Source organism: Nannobrachium achirus, assembly GCF_963921795.1.
Source record: "Nannobrachium achirus genome assembly, chromosome: 6".
NCBI lineage: Eukaryota > Metazoa > Chordata > Actinopteri > Myctophiformes > Myctophidae > Nannobrachium > Nannobrachium achirus.
The window spans coordinates 15,621,753-15,641,752 of NC_137815.1; the positions used below are offsets into that span (position 1 = coordinate 15,621,753).

Here is a 20,000-nt window from a genome sequence, read left to right on the forward strand (position 1 = left end):
GTAGTTTTGGGGTTACTCGTCTAGATCGGGGGTCTTCAACGTTTTCAGGCCAAGAACCCCTTAGTCGAGAGAGAGATGAAGCAGGGACCCCCACAACCCATAGATTCCATATAATTTCATTGCTTGACAGTACAATCATCAGTGCATTTTGGATTCATGTCAATTTGTGTTTTCAGATATTTAACCACTTGAAACGTCAATACTTACTAAACTTGACCTTTCACTCGGTACTTAGTCTGCTCTTTTTCCCCTCTAAACCAAAACCTCTTTGCCGGAAAGCTCACAAGCTCACAAGCTCACATTGTGAGCTTGTAGATCTGCTATATCTTTGGCTAAAGTTCTCAGAATATGGATGTTAGGGTTCAAGTGGTTAATATAGAAAAAGGAGGAAACAAGTATCTATCACACAACGATTTGGAGGACCCCCTGTAGTAACTCTGAGGACCCCCTAGGGATCCCGGACCCCCTGTTTAAGACCCCTGCTCTAGATGAAATAATAAAGCTAGACGATAACTATAGTGTGGTTGCTCAATAGGCAACCACACTAATTAGCGTGGGAACTGGGAACCTGGCCAGCCATTTCGATAGGCTATTACACATAGATTTGTTCCCGATACCAGGTGTCGGAAAATCTGTCAATACTGCCTAAAATGCTGGTATCGGTGTCGGGAAGTATGCCAGTCCATGCCATTTCGATACGCCGTCATTTATTCCTTGATTTTATACTCTAATGCTGCATTCACACTGAGAGAAGCCAAGCTAATGGTTGGCTTGGTAATTCAATGTAATCTCTATGCAAACCAACTTTTAAAATTTCCAAGCTTTTTTTCGAGCTTGGACATTTTAAAGGCTGCATGGTTTGCATAGAGATTACATTGAATTACCAAGCCAACCATTAGCTTGGCTTCTCTCAGTGAGAATGGAGCATTATACTGTACTATTTACATTATTTATTCTGCTAACTTTGTAGCTGCACTTTAACAATTACAATCAGAATAATGGTTTATTCCTAGATCAGTGGTTCTCAAAGCTTTTTTTTTATTTCAAGGACCCCCATAACTCTCAGAGTTACAGACCTGTAAGGGTCCATTTGGAAACCCCCTCACGGAGTGTCCCTGGACACCACTTTGAGGGCCACTGTCCTAGATCTGTTTAAATTACACACTGGTATCAACCGATATGAGAGTTATTGGAATCGCTATGGGGGAGGAAACCATGGGTGGATCTCTAGTCACTGGCAACACAGGGACACTGGGGTTAAAGTGGGGCGACCATTCAGTATAACGTTCCTGTCGAGCACGTTTCTCCCTGCGTGAAGACAGCTTCATCCAATCGATACATGGATCTACAACCTGGTCCCTGCCCTGGACATTGCATATAATGGTCACGCTCCCTAGAACCAGAGAAGGGCTGTTTGTTTTATATGGCTGCAATGTCCCCCCTGGGCTCGCACACGCACACACACACACACACACCATAAATGACAGTGGTCTAATACTCGATTTACGTCACCTGGGAAAACTCACATACAGTAACCCAGCTGTACCGATACGATGGCTTTCAACAGTAAGTAAAGACATCGTATCTATGGTCAGGGGTATTCAACGTTTTTCAAGCCAAGGACACCATAGTCGAGGGAGAGATGAAGCACTACATGTTGTATGAAAATTGTGAGGCAGATTAAACCTTGTTCATAGATTTCATATTAGATGGCTTCATAGACAGCACTATCATCAGTATGTTGGATTCACGTTGATGTGTTTTCAGACATTTATACCACTTAATACCGTCAATACCTTTGGCTCTTTGCTTGGTCTTCCCTTTGCTGAAAAGTGAAAATAGACGGCCTACAAGCTCACGACACCTCGCCGCTGCGAGGCATTGTTAGCTTGTATGTCTGCTATTTTTTGCCAAAGTTCTCCTCAGCATTGTGATGCTAGGGTTCGAGTAATTAACTCTTTCTCTGCCATATCCAGAGTTTCCCGAGTTATATATCCTATGTCTTTCCTTTTTTTTACTTCCGACTTCCGGCGAACCGGAAATGCACGTTCGACCACCGAACAACTCGATCTTTCAACACTTGGCGGCCATGTTTTGTTTACACATGAATGCCTGAACGGATTTTCAAGCAGATTCTTTTGATTGAAAGCTGTGAACGGCTAATCGTTAACGTTAATCGTGCACGTTAAAAGGTGTGGTACTCACAAGGCACGGCGTGGCGGTAGAGGTTATCTCGGATGGTCTGCTGGAGCTCGTGGTCGGGCGAGGACTTCTGGAAGCGCTGGCTCAGGTAGTGCTTCAGGTCCTTGTTTAGCTTGTTTCCTGTCAGGAGGGGAAACAGGAAGACACAAACAGGAAGACAGCTGTTAGCTGCATCCTCCACAGATCTCATTCATCTCCCCCTCCCACTACACTCCTACAACAACCATGCCAGCAGAAAACAGAAAAGCTCAAGAGTCGCAAAACAACCGCATTTCTGTAATTACCTCGGGAGGCTGAGATTATATTTTCACCCCTGTCCGTGTCTGTGTGAGTCCATGTGTGTGTGTGTGTGTGTGTGTGTGTGTGTGTGTGTGTGTGTGTGTGTGTGTGTGTGTGTGTGTGTGTGTGTGAGTTTGTCTAGCTATACTTATGGGGACTAAACGCATGTTCAAACAGTCACCTGCAGGGGACCTCTGACAGTGTGGGGACAAAATAGTAGTAGGGTTAGAGTTAGGTTTAGGGATAGAGGTTAGGGTAAGGCCACATGACTTGCATAAAAATGAATGGAAGTCTATGTAATGTCCTTACAAGTGATGCTTATAAATGTGTGTGTGTGTGTGTGTGTGTGTGTGTGTGTGTGTGTGTGTGTGTGTGTGTGTGTGTGTGTGTGTGTGTGTGTGTGGGGGGGCCATTACTGCATCAAATTACAAATCAAAATTGTGAGGCGCTGTGGAACCGAGTCAAACAAGATTGCTCGCCCCAACTATTATATTCCAAGAGCTTGTCACTGTCAGGGTGGAGGGGTACCCAGTTCAAATATAATTATTTTAGGGGGTCGCAGCCTGAAAAGGTAGGGTTGAGAACCACTGCCATAGAGTACTGAGTGACATGCCTATTGTATCATGAAGATATATGATATTATACGATATCGTACTTTATTGTCAGTTCACACTGAAATTTGTCTTGCGACACAGCAGCCATGTATGCAAAACATATATACAAACATTTGACATAACACAAGGAACAAAACAGGATTACATACATGAGGACATACAGACAAGAGCAATGTCCTCCGCCAGGCCTAACCCTGGCCGAACCCTAAGCATCATCAAGGATGCCTCCCACCCCAACAACAGACTTTTTCACCCCTCTCGCTCACAGAGGCGAAAGGGCTACAGATGCCTCAATACATCTACGGCTAGATCTAGAAACAGCTTCTTCCCTTCTGTTATCATTCTGTTGAACTTAACCCCCCCAGGACACTTGAACTCATACACTGATTTTATTGATACCTGTGTTGCTGCTTTTCACATTGGATTGGTGCCATCAAGTTAATTAAAGGTTGTGCACTTGTGTTCAATGACAAAATAAAATCCATTCCATTCCAACTCCTGATTAAGCCTTAAAGTCCACTGATGGACAAAGGACCTTTTTAGTCTGATCTTATTGTATGCTAGTTGTTCAACTATCTAAGAAAACATGTTCAGACATAAACCTATGCCATGATTCAGTGAATGTAACCTTGCTGTACCTTTACTATGGGTGTCCTTGGATGCTCTCCTTTATGTGGACAGAAATACCTTGTTAAAAGGTGTCCTCCCATCTAGGTGCAGCTACAGGGGCGTCACAAGGGGGGGGGGGGGGGGGGGGGGGGGGTAGTGGGACTAGGGCCCTTAATTATTTTTTGCTTTAGCTATGCATTGCTGCGAGCTTGTAGATCTTCTATTTGTGTGTACAGCAGCATCAGTCACAAAGTGACGCTACACCAGCATCAGTCTCAAAGTGACGCTACACCAGCATCAGTCACAAAGCGACGCTACACCAGCATCAGTCTCAAAGCGACGCTACACCAGCATCAGTCTCAAAGCGACGCTACACCAGCATCAGTCTCAAAGCGACGCTACACCAGCATCAGTCTCAAAGCGATGCTACAACAGCATCAGTCTCAAAGTGACGCTACACCAGCATCAGTCTCAAAGTGACGCTACAGTAGCATCAGTCTCAAAGTGACGCTACACCAGCATCAGTCTCAAAGCGACGCTACACCAGCATCAGTCTCAAAGCGATGCTACAACAGCATCAGTCTCAAAGTGACGCTACACCAGCATCAGTCTCAAAGTGACGCTACAGTAGCATCAGTCTCAAAGTGACGCTACACCAGCATCAGTCTCAAAGCGACGCTACACCAGCATCAGTCTCAAAGCAACGCTACACCAGCATCAGTCTCAAAGCGACGCTACACCAGCATCAGTCTCAAAGCGATGCTACAGCAGCATCAGTCTCAAAGCGACGCGCTGCCAGAGCTGTTGTCGTTAACAGTGAGCCGCACACCTGCTGTTGTCACTCAGAGGGGTGCCTTGCTCTGGACTATACTCTCTCTCTCTCTCCCTCTCTCTCTCTCCCTCTCTCTCTCTATGCCAGGCAGGCCAAACCCTGGACAGGCAGCAAACAGTGGCTGGCTCGCACCACAGATCAGCCCCCCCTCCCACTGCTAGGCCATCTGGTCGGCAGACACGTATTAGGCTACCGAGGAGCATCACGGCTGTAAAAGTGTCTTTCTTTCTTTCTGTGTGTGCGCGTGAGTATGTGTGCGATGTGCGTGTGTGTGTGTGTGTGTGTGCGCGCGCGCGCGCGTGTGTGTACTGCTATACCTGTTGATGGCCAAGTGTCCCCACAAGTAGCGTAGAATTTGAGAGACAGACAAGGTCCTCACTAGAGAAATGGGTTTTTATCATTGTTCAAACATAAGACATTTATAGGTTTATGTTTAGACTAAAGCAGGGGTCTTCAACAGGGGGTCCGGGATCCCTAGGGGGCCCTCACAGTTACTTCATGGGGTCCTCCAAATCTCTGTGATAGCTTTTTTTCTCCTTTTCTATATTAACCACTTGAACCCTAGCATCCCTATAGAGGGTATGCATGTCCACTGGGACCCGCCCCCCTAATCTAGACTTGAGTGGCAAAACATTGAGCAGCATGGAGCATTGGAGTTTGGAAGTGCTAGTTGCAAATCACTCAACGGCCCTGCATACCACCTGTTTCTAATTTGCACAGAATGCAGGAGGCAGCAGGATGTTGTGTTATAGAAAACGAGTGCTTCCAAACTCTGACACTTGGAAAAATAAAAACCTGCGCAGAATGTCTTGACAGAAAGTAGCTCATAACATGCCTATGGTGAATTTTTATGAAACAAAGACTTTGCAGATAGAAAGAGGATAATTCAAGCTTTCAGTACAGCCGCAATGTTGGTGAGTTAACTTTGTTTAATACAATCAGATTGGACTTTTCTGTTTGGATGTATGGGCTGTCAATGGCAGAAATTAGTGTTTTGCCACTCAATAGGCGTGTTCCCACATAACTTCCAGCAACAGTGATGTCAAGCGCATACCCTCTATTCTGAGAACTTTAGCCAAAAATAGCAGATCTAAAAGCTCACAACGCCTCACGCTGCGAGGCGTTGTGAGCTTGTAGATCGGCTATTTTCAGCAATTACAGAGTGAAAGGTCAAGTTTTCTTAAGTATTGACGGTTCAAGTGGTTAAATATCTGAAAACACAAATTGATATGAATCCAAAATACACTGATGATTGTGCTGTCAAACAATGAAACTATATGGAATCTATGAAAAGGTTGTGGGGGTCCCTGCTTTATCTCTCTCTCAATAAAGGGTTCTTGGCCTGAAAGACTCCTGGACTAGAAGGTTGGGGATGGAGTTATGCTTGATGTATACTTATCTGTGAGTGTGAGTGTGTGTGTGTGTGTGTGTGTGTGTGTGTACAGTATGTGTTGTGTCTCTGTGTGTACAGTGTGTGTGTTTACGTCTGTGCATAGACATGTGATGACATCAGAGTCGGTGCACACATGCACGGCACACAAGCACACAATAGACCCAATCATCCCGGACATCATCTGGAGAGCGTGCTGTGATGATCGTGTATAACAATCACGTCCTGTCGATATATAAACATAAAACTGACACCTCTGTATACAGCAGGGGTCTTCAACAGGGGGTCCGGGACCCCTAGGGGGTCCTCAGATTTACTACAGTGGGTCTTCCAAATCTTTGTGTGATAGAAAAGTTTTTCTTCTTTTTTATATTAACCACTTGACCCTAGTGTCTTTATTCTGAGAACTTTTGCCAAAAATAGCAGCTCACAACGCCTCGCAGAGAGCTTTGCTGTAGAGGGGGAAAAGAGCAGACTAAGTACAGAGTTAAAGGTCAAGTTTATTAATTATTGACTGTTCAACTGGTTAAACATCTGAAAACACAAATTGACATGAATCCAAAATACACTGATGATCGATCGTGCCGTCAAACGATGAAACTATATGGAATCTATGAACAGGTTGTGGGGGTCCCTGCTTCATCTCTCTCTCAACAAAGGGGTCCTTGGCCTGAAAACGTTGAAGACCCCTCTGTATACAGAGTGTGACAAAGCCCCCCCCCCCCCCCATACCCAATCACGATAGCTCCTCCTTCATTAGTAAAACAAACGTCTTTGTATTGTTTGTTTCTGCCATTTGCACATGTTTGCATAGTTCTCGTTAATTTAATGAACATTGTGTACATACAATCCTCTGCTCAATGTACAGTCTTTGACGTCTGGCCATATTTGGTTTCATGGACAAACAACCAGACCAGCGCATTAAAAAAAACACCCTGGTTTCTGTTTCCATGGTAACTCCCTGTGTGTGTGTGTGTGTGTGTGTGTGTGTGTGTGTGTGTGTGTGTGTGTGTGTGTGTGTGTGTGTGTGTGTGTGTGTGTGTGTGTGTTCACTTCATGTGCATGTGCTGAGAGATCCTTGTAAACAAAACGAGCAGGAGTTTAATAAGACGATTGAGATTTGCAGTGTACGTTGAACAGCGGGGCAACTCAAATCACCCAATAAACCCCCCCAGATGAAGCAGGAAGACATGTGCGACGTTACAGATCTACTGGACGTCATATACTGTCAATAGTAGGAATGGGATGATGATCGATCGCTATCGTTTATAGTGATAAAATAAAATAAAAAACGCTCACAATAATTGTAACACAGACATTTTAACCCATTTAGAATTATTTAATGCTTAAACTATTGAAAAATAGCAGATATAACAACCTCACGCTCTGACATCCCTGTGATGTCAGGGGAACCAAATCCCTTTTATGCCCATATATGGAGATGCCTGAAGTCATCAATATTAAGCCCATATCTGTGAATATCTATGGGTACCAGGGGTCCCCATATATGGGTAACTGGTCCGATATAGATCAGACACGGTGCGACCTCACCCTTTTATTTAAAATGAAAATATAAATCTCTATTATACAGTATATCTATCTATGAATTAGAACATTTTTAAATATGTTTTTTTGATAAAGCCTCAAAATCCACCTCCTCCAAGCGCATAAAAGTTTTTGTGGATAATGAAAGTTTATTCGAATTTTGAAATGTTTCCATAAAAAGATTAATGCGCAAAAGCCTTAAAGCGCATTAAGAGGCTTTAAGGAAACGCCACTATTGTCACCAGCGACTTTTGAAGGGTAAAAAAAAACACACCCAGTGTGAGGTGAGCGGTGCCTCTGAGCATTGATTAACCATATGAATTCTTCTGTTGTCCATTAATGACAAGGCTGCTCAACAGCGCCACTTGGTTACCCAGTGGTATTGCAGCTGCTGCTACTCATACAGTACATACCAACACACTCGGTCAAGCATGGGAGCACCGAGGCACCGCTCAAAAAAAAAACCTACACCTTCACACAGCCATCCCACCAGGAACATCCAATGTGAGAATGCTCTTGGTGGATTACAGCTCATAGTATCCTCCAGGCTCGTCAGTGAGCTGTGGGACAAGGGTCTACACCAGGGTTCCCCAATTAGTTTTCGCCAAGGGCCGAATTATGTCTAGGGTACCAAGCCGAGGGCCACAACATTGCAGGGGGCGACGGTGGCGTTCCCACTACTCCAGCGACAGTTTTCGTCCTTGTCGGGTGAAAATCTTGTATGTCCAAAACCGTTCGTTTTGAATATATCATTTTAAAAATGATTTAAACTAGTGAAAACAGACGATCTACAAGCACACAACGCCTCGTGCTGCGAGGCATTGTGTGCTTGTAGATCTGCTGTTTTCACTACTTTTGTGCGACGGCCTTGTATGATTTGCGAAAGAACGTACAAATTTGGAGATACGAGATTTCCCTCCGACAACGACGATATACTAGTGTTGTTGCTGCTCTTATAGCACCATTATTACTGGGGTTGGTGTGGGCCAGACAGTAGCCTATTGGGGAACCCTGTTCTACACTATAGGTTTTAGGCCAATGTGTGCCATTTCGCGTAAGTGTTAAGCACCGAGCAGGCGCACTAGGGTACTCAGTATCATTAGCATACGCAGGCGCAGTAGCGTTTAACTGCACTCCCTGGTTTGACCACCAGGCCAAGGCTGCTTCAACGATCTACTATGGTTCTGGATCCTGGAGTCCTCAAACGATCCGGGCCTGCCGATCGAGGGACAACCAGGAGCCTGCTGACCTGCGGCTTCACCAGCTGGCACGGGAGCCGCACAGACAGGGACCATAAGGCTCCGAGAAGGGTGGTACACAGACGAACTGGTCACTGGATGAGAGCTGGCCAGTTTCGAGGAGATGTGCACCCAAGCACTGCCATGGCTCAAGTGCCCACATCATCCTCCTCTAGTTCCCCTAACGCCTTGATTTGCGTTCCTTCAACGATCAACACACCCTCGATCTCGTCCTTATGGATCTTTTCAAGATGTTCAGAAAGAGCAAGTGGTGTTAGAAGACTTCTGTCACTAACTTCTAATATCGGGTTGTCTCTGTGACTACTTCGATACGCATCCCAAAAGGTCTTCTGGGCTTGAGTTGTCCCTTCTGGCAGGCACGCGAACGACACCAGCTCCATCTTAGTCACCCAATCTTCAGTCTTCGACAGGTATATGTAACTGACTTCACACATCCCGGTGGAAAATTCGTCAGTTGAAAGCAACGCCGTAAAACCCTCCCAGTTCTGTACGGCCGCCGGGAAGTCCGGTGCAAAGTCCATTTCCAAACTTCCATCCACATCGCGAAGACAGAAGGCGGCGGCTCGCCTTTTTGTAGTATTGAAATAATCTGTAAATTTTGATAATAAATCAGCCATTCTGATCCGGTCCAAATCTTCCTTTCTTTCTGCGACAAATCTTCAGAGAGACAGAAATGATTGTGCATCGCTATATTTAAGAACATGTGATGTGACCTCACCTATGATGTAAGGGTCCATATTTGCTAATCTACAGTAGCCTACTGTATGTGTGACAACACATCACTTATGATTAGCTGAGTAGACTCTGACATTGCTAACACAAGGCAGCAGGGTCAAGCCTCATTCAGGGGTGTAAATTCTTCTCAAGTCGTGAGGGAACCAACCAGGGCCCAATATGACGTCATTCAGAGTGCAAGCGAAATACCTGCTAATGTTTTAGGCAGAAGTTTTTCTAGCTGGGTGACGCCGCGCTGCGAGCTTGTAGATCTGCTATTTTTGGGTCTGCGGCCAAATACATGTAATTTTGGGGGTCCTTGACATGAAAAGGTTTGAGACCCACTGAAATAGAAACATGCACTTTTCAGAAAACTGTTTAGAAGACATTTAGATTTAGAAGACACGGTAATCCTCAAGTCTTAATGTTGGTCGGCACTCCCAGGAGGCCAAATCATTTTTGCATTTTTTGCGTCTACTACAACTACAACTGGTTTCGGCACACGTTATCTTTGTGGGTCATTAGATGAAGATGTATCAGTCGGATTGCTCAGATTCCAAGGTTTGCCGCACTCCAAGGAGTGCACTTTTCTAGTTTTGTACGGGAACAGGGCAAATGCAATCTTCAGAGTGTCAATTTGATAAGCGAATCCCTTAGCGAAACAACATTTTAAATAGAGTTTACCTTGAAATTGTTGTATTTTGACAGGATTTTTGCCTATAGTGACCCAAAATACTGACAGTAGAATGAATGTGGTTTAAGCAGTGCAACCCCCAACCAGTATTTTGTCGGCGACTAAAACTGTGACGAAAAATGTTTGTTGACTACCTTTTTTCACTGACGAAAACTAAATAGAAACTAACCTATGATGACTAAAACTACCAACTATGACTAAATATATTGACAATTTCGTCAACAAATAAAAATTAGACTAAATGTTAGGGAGTGACTAGTGGAGATAGAAGAGATCCAGTAGAACTAAAAGACAAGTAATCTGTTTGCGCTCGGGTGTTGCGCTCTGAAAATAGCAGATCTACAAGCTCAAAACGTGTAGATTGGCTATTTTCAGAATGCAACCAAGTGTAAAATCAGCCATTACGACGCCATCATGGCTTGCCAAAAAATACATTAAAAATACACTAAAACTTTTTCTGTTGACTAAAATAATACGACTAAAACTCAATGGAATTCTATTCAAAAAATCAAACCTCGGTTCGAAGTGGAGCGGTGTGTGTGTGTGTGTGTGTGTGTGTGTGTGTGTGTGTGTGTGTGTGTGTGTGTGTGTGTGTGTGCGTGTGTGTTTGTGCCTGCACAACAGCGCCCCTCCTTTAACTTGTGTGGCCACTCAAGGTATTGCCAGGCTACAGACATACCCAGCCAGCCAGCCAGTCAGCCAGCCAGCCACATAGCCAGCCAGCCACAGACATACCTGTCTATTGGGAGCGCTTTCACCGCTCCAAAAAATAAATCAACATTTCCTGTCAAAATCAACACTGACGCAACCCCCGGCGCCAATCGGCAGTGCCATTACATAAGCCTTAACCCATTTAGGGCCTAGGATTATTGAATGCTTTAACTAGTGAAAAATAGCAGATATACAAGCTCACAGCGCGGCACCGAGTGCCGCGCTGCAAGCTTGTAGATCTGCTATTTTTGAAAAAGTCTTGAACATGTGTGCAAATCGTTGAACATATATTTTCAAAGCGAACGTTTGTAACTCAAAATTTGCTTCTGGGGGGTCCCTGGAACTAAATATTTTGAGATGGAGGTCCGTGGCCAAAAAATATCATTTTGGGGGTCCTTCACATGAAAAGGTTTGAGAACCACTGACATAGTAGTCTCTCAAGAAATGACTAACTGAGCTACAGTTAAGTGAAAAGGACCTTTTCTTTGAGGTTTTTTTTGGAGCGGTGAAAGCGCTCCCAATAGACAGGTATGTCTGTGGCTGGCTGGCTGGCTATGTGGCTGGCTGGCTGGGTATGTCTGTAGCCTGGCAATACCTTGAGTGGCCACACAAGTTAAAGGAGGGGCGCTGTTGTGTAGGCACACACACACACACACACACACACACACACACACACACACACACACACACACACACACACACACACACACACACACACACACACACACACACACACACACACACACACACACACACACACACACACACACAGATTCACCGCTCCACTTCGAACCGAGGTTTGATTTTTTAAATCTTAGAAGGATTCAAAAGAAACGTATAGAATCGGGTCAAAATTCAAATTTTCACGATTTAAAAAAAATAGCAGATCTACAAGCTCGCAGCGCGGCACTCGGTGCCGCGCTGTGAGCTTGTATATCTGCTATTTGTCAATAGTTAAATCATAAAATAATGATACACAAAATGTGTACCCGTTCTGAATGGGCTAATCCAGTTATATGGATCCCGTCGTCCACTCAACCCTTGTCTTTTCCTCTCCTTATCATGATGGAGCACCCATGCTTTAACCCATTCAGCCCGGGAACGCATTATCACTTTAACCATTATGTTATGCTTAGGAGTAGTTCACCCCCAAAATGACTTTTTTTCTATTGATTACTCATGCCATGGAGAGTAGAGTTCAATAATATTTTTTGGTTTTTGTCACATTCCTAAGACAAAAATTTGATTTGAGTAAATTTACCCCCATTGATTCCGGATGGTGACCCGTCTCGAAACGGGTCACCATCCGAAATGAATGGGGGTAAATTTATTGTTATCACATTTATGTCTTAGGAATGTGACAAAAACCCAAAAATATTATTAAACTCTACTCTCCATGGCATGAGTAATCAATAGGAAAAAAAAGTCATTTTGGGGGTGAACTACTCCTTTAAAGGGATATTCCACTTTCAAAAAAGGAACCCTCCTGGAACCCCACCCATTGTAACTTCAAACTCCATTTTAACCATGATAGATTCATTAAAAACACCCATTGTTTTTTTCTGGTGACTCATAATACCCTCCTAATTAGAGATGTTACCGATCAATCGGCAATGGATCGGATCGGGCCGATCAAAGCGTGATCGGCGATAATCGGTGGTTTAGATCAAAAGGTAAATTCACCGATCCGATCCGATCGATGCATCCGATCAACCAGCCGTTCAGTATGCCCACTTGAGGCCATTTTGGGGTATTGATTTCCACAGTGCTGAAGGAATAATTAGTTACTGCTATGATAATAAATATATAGTAATGCTGGTAAATAACTATAAGGCAAATATATAAATGAATTCATAAGTGAATTAATTATTTAAAGTTAAAACATTAACATTTAGAAAATATAAATAATATATAAATAGTAACTTGATCGGATCGGTGATTGATCGGTATCGGGTGATCAAACTTTTGTGATCGGTGCTCGGTGATCGGTTCCAAAAAACCTGATCGGACCATCTCTACTCCTAATACATGAGCAGGCCGTGTTTTATCAATAATCTTTTTTCAATTATTTTTAATAATTCTTTATTGTATTACATTTTTTCCATTTCCCCAAAGAATTATTAAAAATCACACACAATGTGAAGTGAGCGGTGGTCGTGCTTGCATAACGTCTTCAGACTAGGATTTGAGTCTAGGATGTACAGGCTATGCTACACAGTACACACACATTTTGCTATGGCAAAACGCGGAGGGAAAAGGCTACAGACATACAACATATGACATCACTAGACAAACATGATGCTACGCAGCACACATTTTGCTATGTCAAAACGCTGAGGAAAAAGGCTACAGACACACGCACAGCCACTTATAGGAGCGGTTTGCACCGCTCAAAAATAATTGAAAAGGGTTATTAAAAAAAACACGGCCTGCTCACGTATTAGGAGGGTAGTATGAGTCACCAGAAAAAAAATAATGGGTGTTTTTAATGAATCTATCAAGGTTCAAATGGAGTTTGAAGTTGCAATGGGTGTGTGTGTGTGGGGAGAGGCCCTGGGCCTGGAGGGCCTGGTAACATTTACATCAAATATCTAAATATAGAATCAAGCAAATTAAAAACTGTTCAGGGTATTCATAAAAGCCTGATTAGACGATAAAATTACCAAAGTTTTTTTTTTTTTTTTTGAATATCCCTTTCAGTGTTGAAAAATCGTGAACATTTGTGCAAGTCTTTGAATATTTTTTACCCAATTCTACAAATGTATTTTTTTTAACTGTTTCTATCATCAGTGACTCTAACCTTTTCATGTCAAGGACCTCCCAATAATTACATGAATTTGGCTGCGCGGACCCCACATCTCAAAATATGTTGTTCCAGAGAAGCAAAGATTTAAGTTACAAAAATAAATAGCAGATCTACAAGCTCGCAGCGCGGCACTCGGCGCCGCACTGTGAGCTTGTATATCTGCTATTTTCCACTAGCTAAAGCATTAAAATAGGTCTAGGCCTACACGCTTTAAAGAAAATGAGCGGGCATCCTTCAAGGCGCGGGGCGGGGCGGACGGCGGTTGACTGACGGGCGGCCGCTGAAGGATGGCCTGATTGATAAACGAGGGGAAGCCAATCACTTAGGGGACACGTCGATGAAGCACAGGGCCATCCATCCATCCATCCATCCATCCATCCATCCATCCCGCTTCGCAGCGTTGTCCTCCCCGCTCTGCAATCGCTAAGTGCTGACCCGTAGGCGGAGCGGCAGCCCGGCCCGCACTGATCATCCCCCGAGCCTCCGTGTTGTCAATACAACCGACCTCCTGTACTCATTAGTGGGAGTGTCCCAAAGTTTTTTATTTAGGCTGAGACGTGCACTATTTTGTCCCACTGCTGGGGTCGTGCGGGGACGCAAACGGGAGAGTGTTTTCTGCAGGTCTTTCAGTCGGAGTGTATCAATGGGTGCGTTCGGAAATGCGCACCGAGTCTGGTTAGGGTTAGGGTTCAGGTTAGTTTTAGGCATAGTTTTACTGAGGTTAGGGTTAGGGTTGGGTTTAAGCATAGTTTTACTGAGGTTAGGATTAGGGTTGGGTTTAGGCACTCACTACACTGAGCACACACCCGGTGCGCACCCTTTGCACCCTTTGATACACTCGGACTGAAAGACCTGCAGAAAACACACTCCCGGCACAAACGGCAGTGGGGGGGAGGGAGGGAGGGAGGGGGGGGCGAACACGTGGGAAGATATAGTAGTGGTGGTCATTTCGTGGTGGTGGCACAGATTGAAAACCCATTATTTTTTTTCCTGATTTTTCTGTTTTCCGTTTATTTCCGAAAATATCTGTGTGAATTATTTTGAGCCTGGCAACATGAATCATGACCATAAAACATTTGATTCTGTAAAAAAAAAAGAAAAAAAGAAAACATAAAAATGTGTTCTTTTTTTCCAATGTACAAGCCCTTGTTAATACTTTTAATTGGTTCAATGTAGAGTTCTCAAATTCTGCCCGAACCCGACCATACCCGGAACTACTCTTGGTACGACGCATTTATGAAAAATCAAACCTCGGTTCGAAGTGAAGTGGTGAACTTTTATTCTATGTGTTCTAGAGTTATGAACATACAGGACAGATAAAACCTGTTCATTCTGAACTGAAATGGCCATATATGGACATGGGACACACATTTTGCTTTTTGAAAAAGCCTATTCATTCTGGACTGATATTCTGGACGTACGGGACAGAAAAAACCTGTTCATTCTGGACTGGAGTGACCATATATGGACATGAGGTGACATACATTTTGTTTTTGAAAAAGCCTGTTCATTCTGGACTGAGATGACCATATATGGGCGTGGGACACACAAAGCCACTCATTGGAAGCGGTTTTCACCGCTTAAAAAAAGAAAGTTAAACGCAACACAAAGCGTTGAGGGATGGTCCGATCAGGTTTTTTGGAACCGATCAGCGAGCACCGATCACAAAAGTTTGATCACCCGATACCGATCAATCACCGATCCAATCAAGTTATTATTTATATTTTCTAAATGTTAATGTTTTAACTTTAATTCATTCATTCACTCATGAATTCATTTATATATTTGCCTTATAGTTATTTACCAGCATTACTATGTATTTATTATCATAGCAGTAACTAATTATTCCTTCAGCACTGTGGAAATCAATACCCCAAAATGGCCTCAAGTGGGCATACTGAACGGCTGGTTGATCGGATGCACCGATCGGATCGGTGAATTTACCTTTTGATCTAAACCACCGATTATCGCCGATCACGCTTTGATCGGCCCGATCCGATCCATTGCCGATTGATCGGTAACATCTCTAGCGTTGACACATGGACATACAAGGTTTTTCTGGCCGACAGTGAGGATATGGTGAAGTATAGCAGCGCTCACCGCCTGGGCCGTGAACCACATCACAACTCTAATCAGCGGCTGATCGGAAACACATCAATATTTATGAATGTAAAAGGCCTTTTTTTGTTGTTGTATAATAGAGCTTGACAGGCTCATTAGCATGTGGTTGGAGAGGGAGCAGGCTGACCACATTCTACTCTGACCCTGGCATGAGTCGGCACATAGCCACAAGCTACACTATTAATATACTTTTACACACAATAACTTACCCCCAAAAATGTAATAGCAATTTTCCATGAAAGGGCAACTTCACCTATTTTTAACCTGAAACCTGAAGGCTCTATGCATGGCATAGAGCAGGGGTCTTCAACGTTTTCAGGCCAAGGAGCACAATCGTATTTTGGATTCATGTCAATTTGCATTTTCAGATATGTAACCACTTGAACCGTCAATACTTAATAAACTTGACCTTTCCCTCTGTACTTGGTCTGCCCTTTTCCCCCTCTACACCAAACCTTGTTGCCGAAAATAGCCGATCTACAAGCTCACAACGCCTCGCAGTAGATCTGCTATTTTTGGCTGATGTTCTCCGAATATGGACACTAGGGTTCAAGTACATGCATATAAAAAAGGAAGAAAAAAAGAAAAGATTTGGAGGACCCCCTGTTGTAACTTTGAGGACCCCCTAGGGCTCCCAGACCCCCTGTTGAAGACCCCTGGCATAGAGAAGAAATTGGTCTCTTCCGTCTGATTTGATACAAATAAATAAGACAATCGCGTCCAATAGTAGTTAACTGCACATTGTAGCTTCGTAGGCCAGGGTAGGCCTCCGGTCTCTGATGGCTGTAAGCTCTGCTAGACTAAAGAGCTGCGGCCGTTCTGCCAACAACATGTCACCTATCCTCTCCACACGCATTAACAATATGTCACCTATCCTCTCCACACGCATTAAGGTCAGGAAGGACTCACCTCTTCTTAAGCCTTCAAAGCAGCTAACCTCTCTCCCCACAAGCACACTAACACCATAAAGCAGCTAACCTCTCCCCACAAGCCTCTCCCTGAGCACACTAACACCATAAGCACATCAAGAGCTACCGTGTTCGTTTGGGGTTATTTGTTACTGCTCAGCCCCATGTAACGACAGCACTCGCTGCTTCTGCTGACGGCAAACAATGGACATTGAACTGACCCTAAGCGAACAGAGCCGTTCATCTTTTCTCTAGTCCAGGTGTCTTCAACAGGGGGTCCGGGATCGCTTAGGGCAGGGGTGGGCAACTTTGATGATGGCGAGGGCCACTATATTTCCACCTTCACTCTAGAGGGCCACATTGCATATTGCTACGTCCTACTTTGTCATTCTAGTATCTCATACAAAAGAGGCAAAAATAGCAGATCTACAAGCTCAAAACGCATCGCGCTGCGATGCGTTTAACTTTTGAGCTTGTAGATCGGCTATTTTTGCTTCTTTTGAATTGGAATCCTGAATTATTTTTTGTTGTTTTTGAATTGGAATCCTGAAATTCTGCATTTTTATCTAATTTCAAATGCATTTTATTATATAGTCATGTTAACTTCATGAACCTAAATACAAATACATTGGACATAAAAAAAATACATTTTAATACTACTATACTAGTCATTAAGCTACTAATATTGACTGACAGAATTAAAGCAGGTCATGTTTGGAATTGTAACAGCTGAAATCAATAATATATCAGTATTCCGGTATTAACCTGTGGGCCGCATTAAGTGAAGGTGAGGGCCGCATGTGGCCCCCGGGCCCCCAGTTGCCCATGTATGGCTTAGGGGGTCCTCACAGAGTTACGAAAGGAGGGACACCAAATATTTTGTGATGTTGTAGCGCCAAGCTGTAGTGGAGACTGTAAAGAGTTGAGAATGGACTGATACTTTTATGCTTGAACATCAGTTCATTCTCAACTCCGTAGACTCAAACCACATGAGTCTACAGAGTTGAGAATGGACTGATATTTAAGCGCGGTTTGAGACTCAAACCACGCTCAAATATCAGTCCATTCTCAACTCTGTAGACTCAAACCACATGAACAACTCCATGTGTCTGCCAGAGCTGCTTTCAATCTGGCCTGCACTCAAAGGTATTTGGACGGGTAACAGTCAGGAGTGGAGGGATGGATGGCTCCGGTAAGACAGCAGCTGGCCCCCGCGACCACCCACCCACCCACACACCCAAATCCTTCCCCAAACACATAATTAGAGAAGACACAGTCGACGACCCCACCCAAAAACGCAGCCCACCTGCCACAGATTTCCGTAAGCCCACTAGAACAAGCCGGGAATTTGGAAAGGAGACACGCACACTGCGGTGGAGAGAGGCACGCACGCACGCATGCACGCACGCACGCACGCACTTACGCACGCACGCACGCACGCACGCACGTACGCATGCACGCACGCACGCACACACGCACGCACGCACGCACGCACGCACGCACGCACGCACGCACGCACGCACACACACACACACAGGGGAGGGGATAGAGTGAAGAGAGAGACGGAGCGGGAGAGAGACAACATCAGAGCAAGCCAGCCAAAACAAGATTTCTTTTTTACTTTTAGACAAAAGCCAAAATGTGTTTAGCTGCAGTGCTTTCCAGCCAGACATATGCATCTCCCATTGACTCCAGTCAGCTTGTGATCAGCCCAGTCAGAGCCCCTGCTCAGACATGCAGAGCCCCAACATGGCACCACACAAACCCTCTGCTGGCAAAGTCCACGAATTTGTACTCTCACAGCACGGAAAAACCAAAGGCCGCTGAAACTCGATCCCCGCCTTTGCTCGCTGGGCCATGGCGGCGGCGGGAGGAGAGAGAATTGACCAGATTTCTGCTGATTTGCAAATTGGCAGCGAGTTGTGGGCTGTTGTGTAACATTGATATGCATTTGGCCACAGGCCCATTTGAACATATTTTGTGTCAGGTGAGCCCCCAGAAGAGAAGATGTGTCTTTAATAAAATAAAATCACTTCCACTTCCACAATGCATCTTTAAACCCCAGGAGAAATGACCAAAAGGCGACAGCATATCGTCGCTGTCGGGCAGAAACCTCGTATCTCCAAGTTTCAAATTTGTATATTCTTTCGCAAAGTAAAGCCCTGCTTCATCATAAGGCCATTGAACAAAAGTAGTGAAAACAGCTGATCTACAAGCACACAACGCCTCGCTGTTTTCACTAGTTTAAATCATTTTGAAAATTATAAATACAACACAAATGGTTTTGGACATACAAGGTTTCCACCCGACAACGACGATATATTACAGCAATGCAAAAGGACGCTTCCTGGACATCTTTAAAAAGCCATTGGTCAGTGCACTTTTTGGGGGTGAGCACAGCAGCGCTTTGAAAAGTTACGAATAGTTTAACTTTTTGAGAATCGTGCATGTTTGACATGTGCTGCCTTCTATCGGCTGAACAATCATAGCACATTGTGTTTCAAGATGGCTGGCTCCAACCTTTGATTAGCCTGAAGGAAGCTTTAAAAGAAACAGATTCATCCAGACGGAACTCCTGGAAGAGGTTGTGATAACATCATGCCCCGCACAGCTGTCGAGGGTAGGAGACAGGGACATGCTGGGCCCCTGATTCAGCCCGGGAAAAAGAGTTGGAGAGGCCCCCATTGCGCGCTATAGAGAGAGATCTCTCTCTATAGCGCTGCTGCTACTCAAAGATTTGCCATTTCAGATCATGACAAGTGACAAGCCAGTGGGCCAATTACTGTACATGAGTTGTATTTCGTCGTTGGGTGGAAACCTTGTATGTCTTGTCCAAAACCGTTTGTTTTGTATTTATCATTTTAAAAATGATTTAAACTAGTGAAAACAGCCGATCTACAAGCACACAACGCCTCGCACCGCGAGGAGTTGTGTGCTTGTAGATCGGCTGTTTTCACTACTTTTGTGCGACTGCCTTGTATGATGAAGCAGGGCTTTGCTTTGCAAAAAAAAACATAAATTTGAAACTTGAAGATACAAGGTAAGGTTTCTGACCGACAGTGATTTTTACTTTGTTGGCCGCCCAGCCCCCAAAATGGAACGAAGAAGCCGACATTTTATTTAATTTTTTTTCCTAATGGCCGGGAATTAACCGGCCGTTTGGGAATTGTCCCGCTTTTCCCAATGGCCAGCACGTCCCTGCATATAAGGTTGCCGTAATCTTTGACCAACCAGTTTGACAAAGCTGAGGTGTAATCTAGTAATATGCCGGGGGGCCAGTCTGGTTTAGGCTTGGCCAAGTCAGATCTGGCAGCGT

The 20,000-nt window shown here is 44.3% G+C and overlaps 1 protein-coding gene across 1 annotated transcript in view; it reads right to left on the minus strand.

Moving 5' to 3' along the window:
• Positions 1 to 20,000, minus strand: part of LOC308286832 (membrane-associated guanylate kinase, WW and PDZ domain-containing protein 1-like) — a gene marked incomplete at its 3' end in the record, with an annotated part of 229,261 nt that overhangs the window by 88,349 nt on the left and 120,912 nt on the right. Inside the window, exon 2 of the mRNA XM_080727955.1 lies at positions 2,206 to 2,322. Coding sequence (XP_080584081.1) covers positions 2,206 to 2,322 — 117 coding nt within the window. The remainder of the gene's footprint in view (positions 1 to 2,205; positions 2,323 to 20,000) is intronic.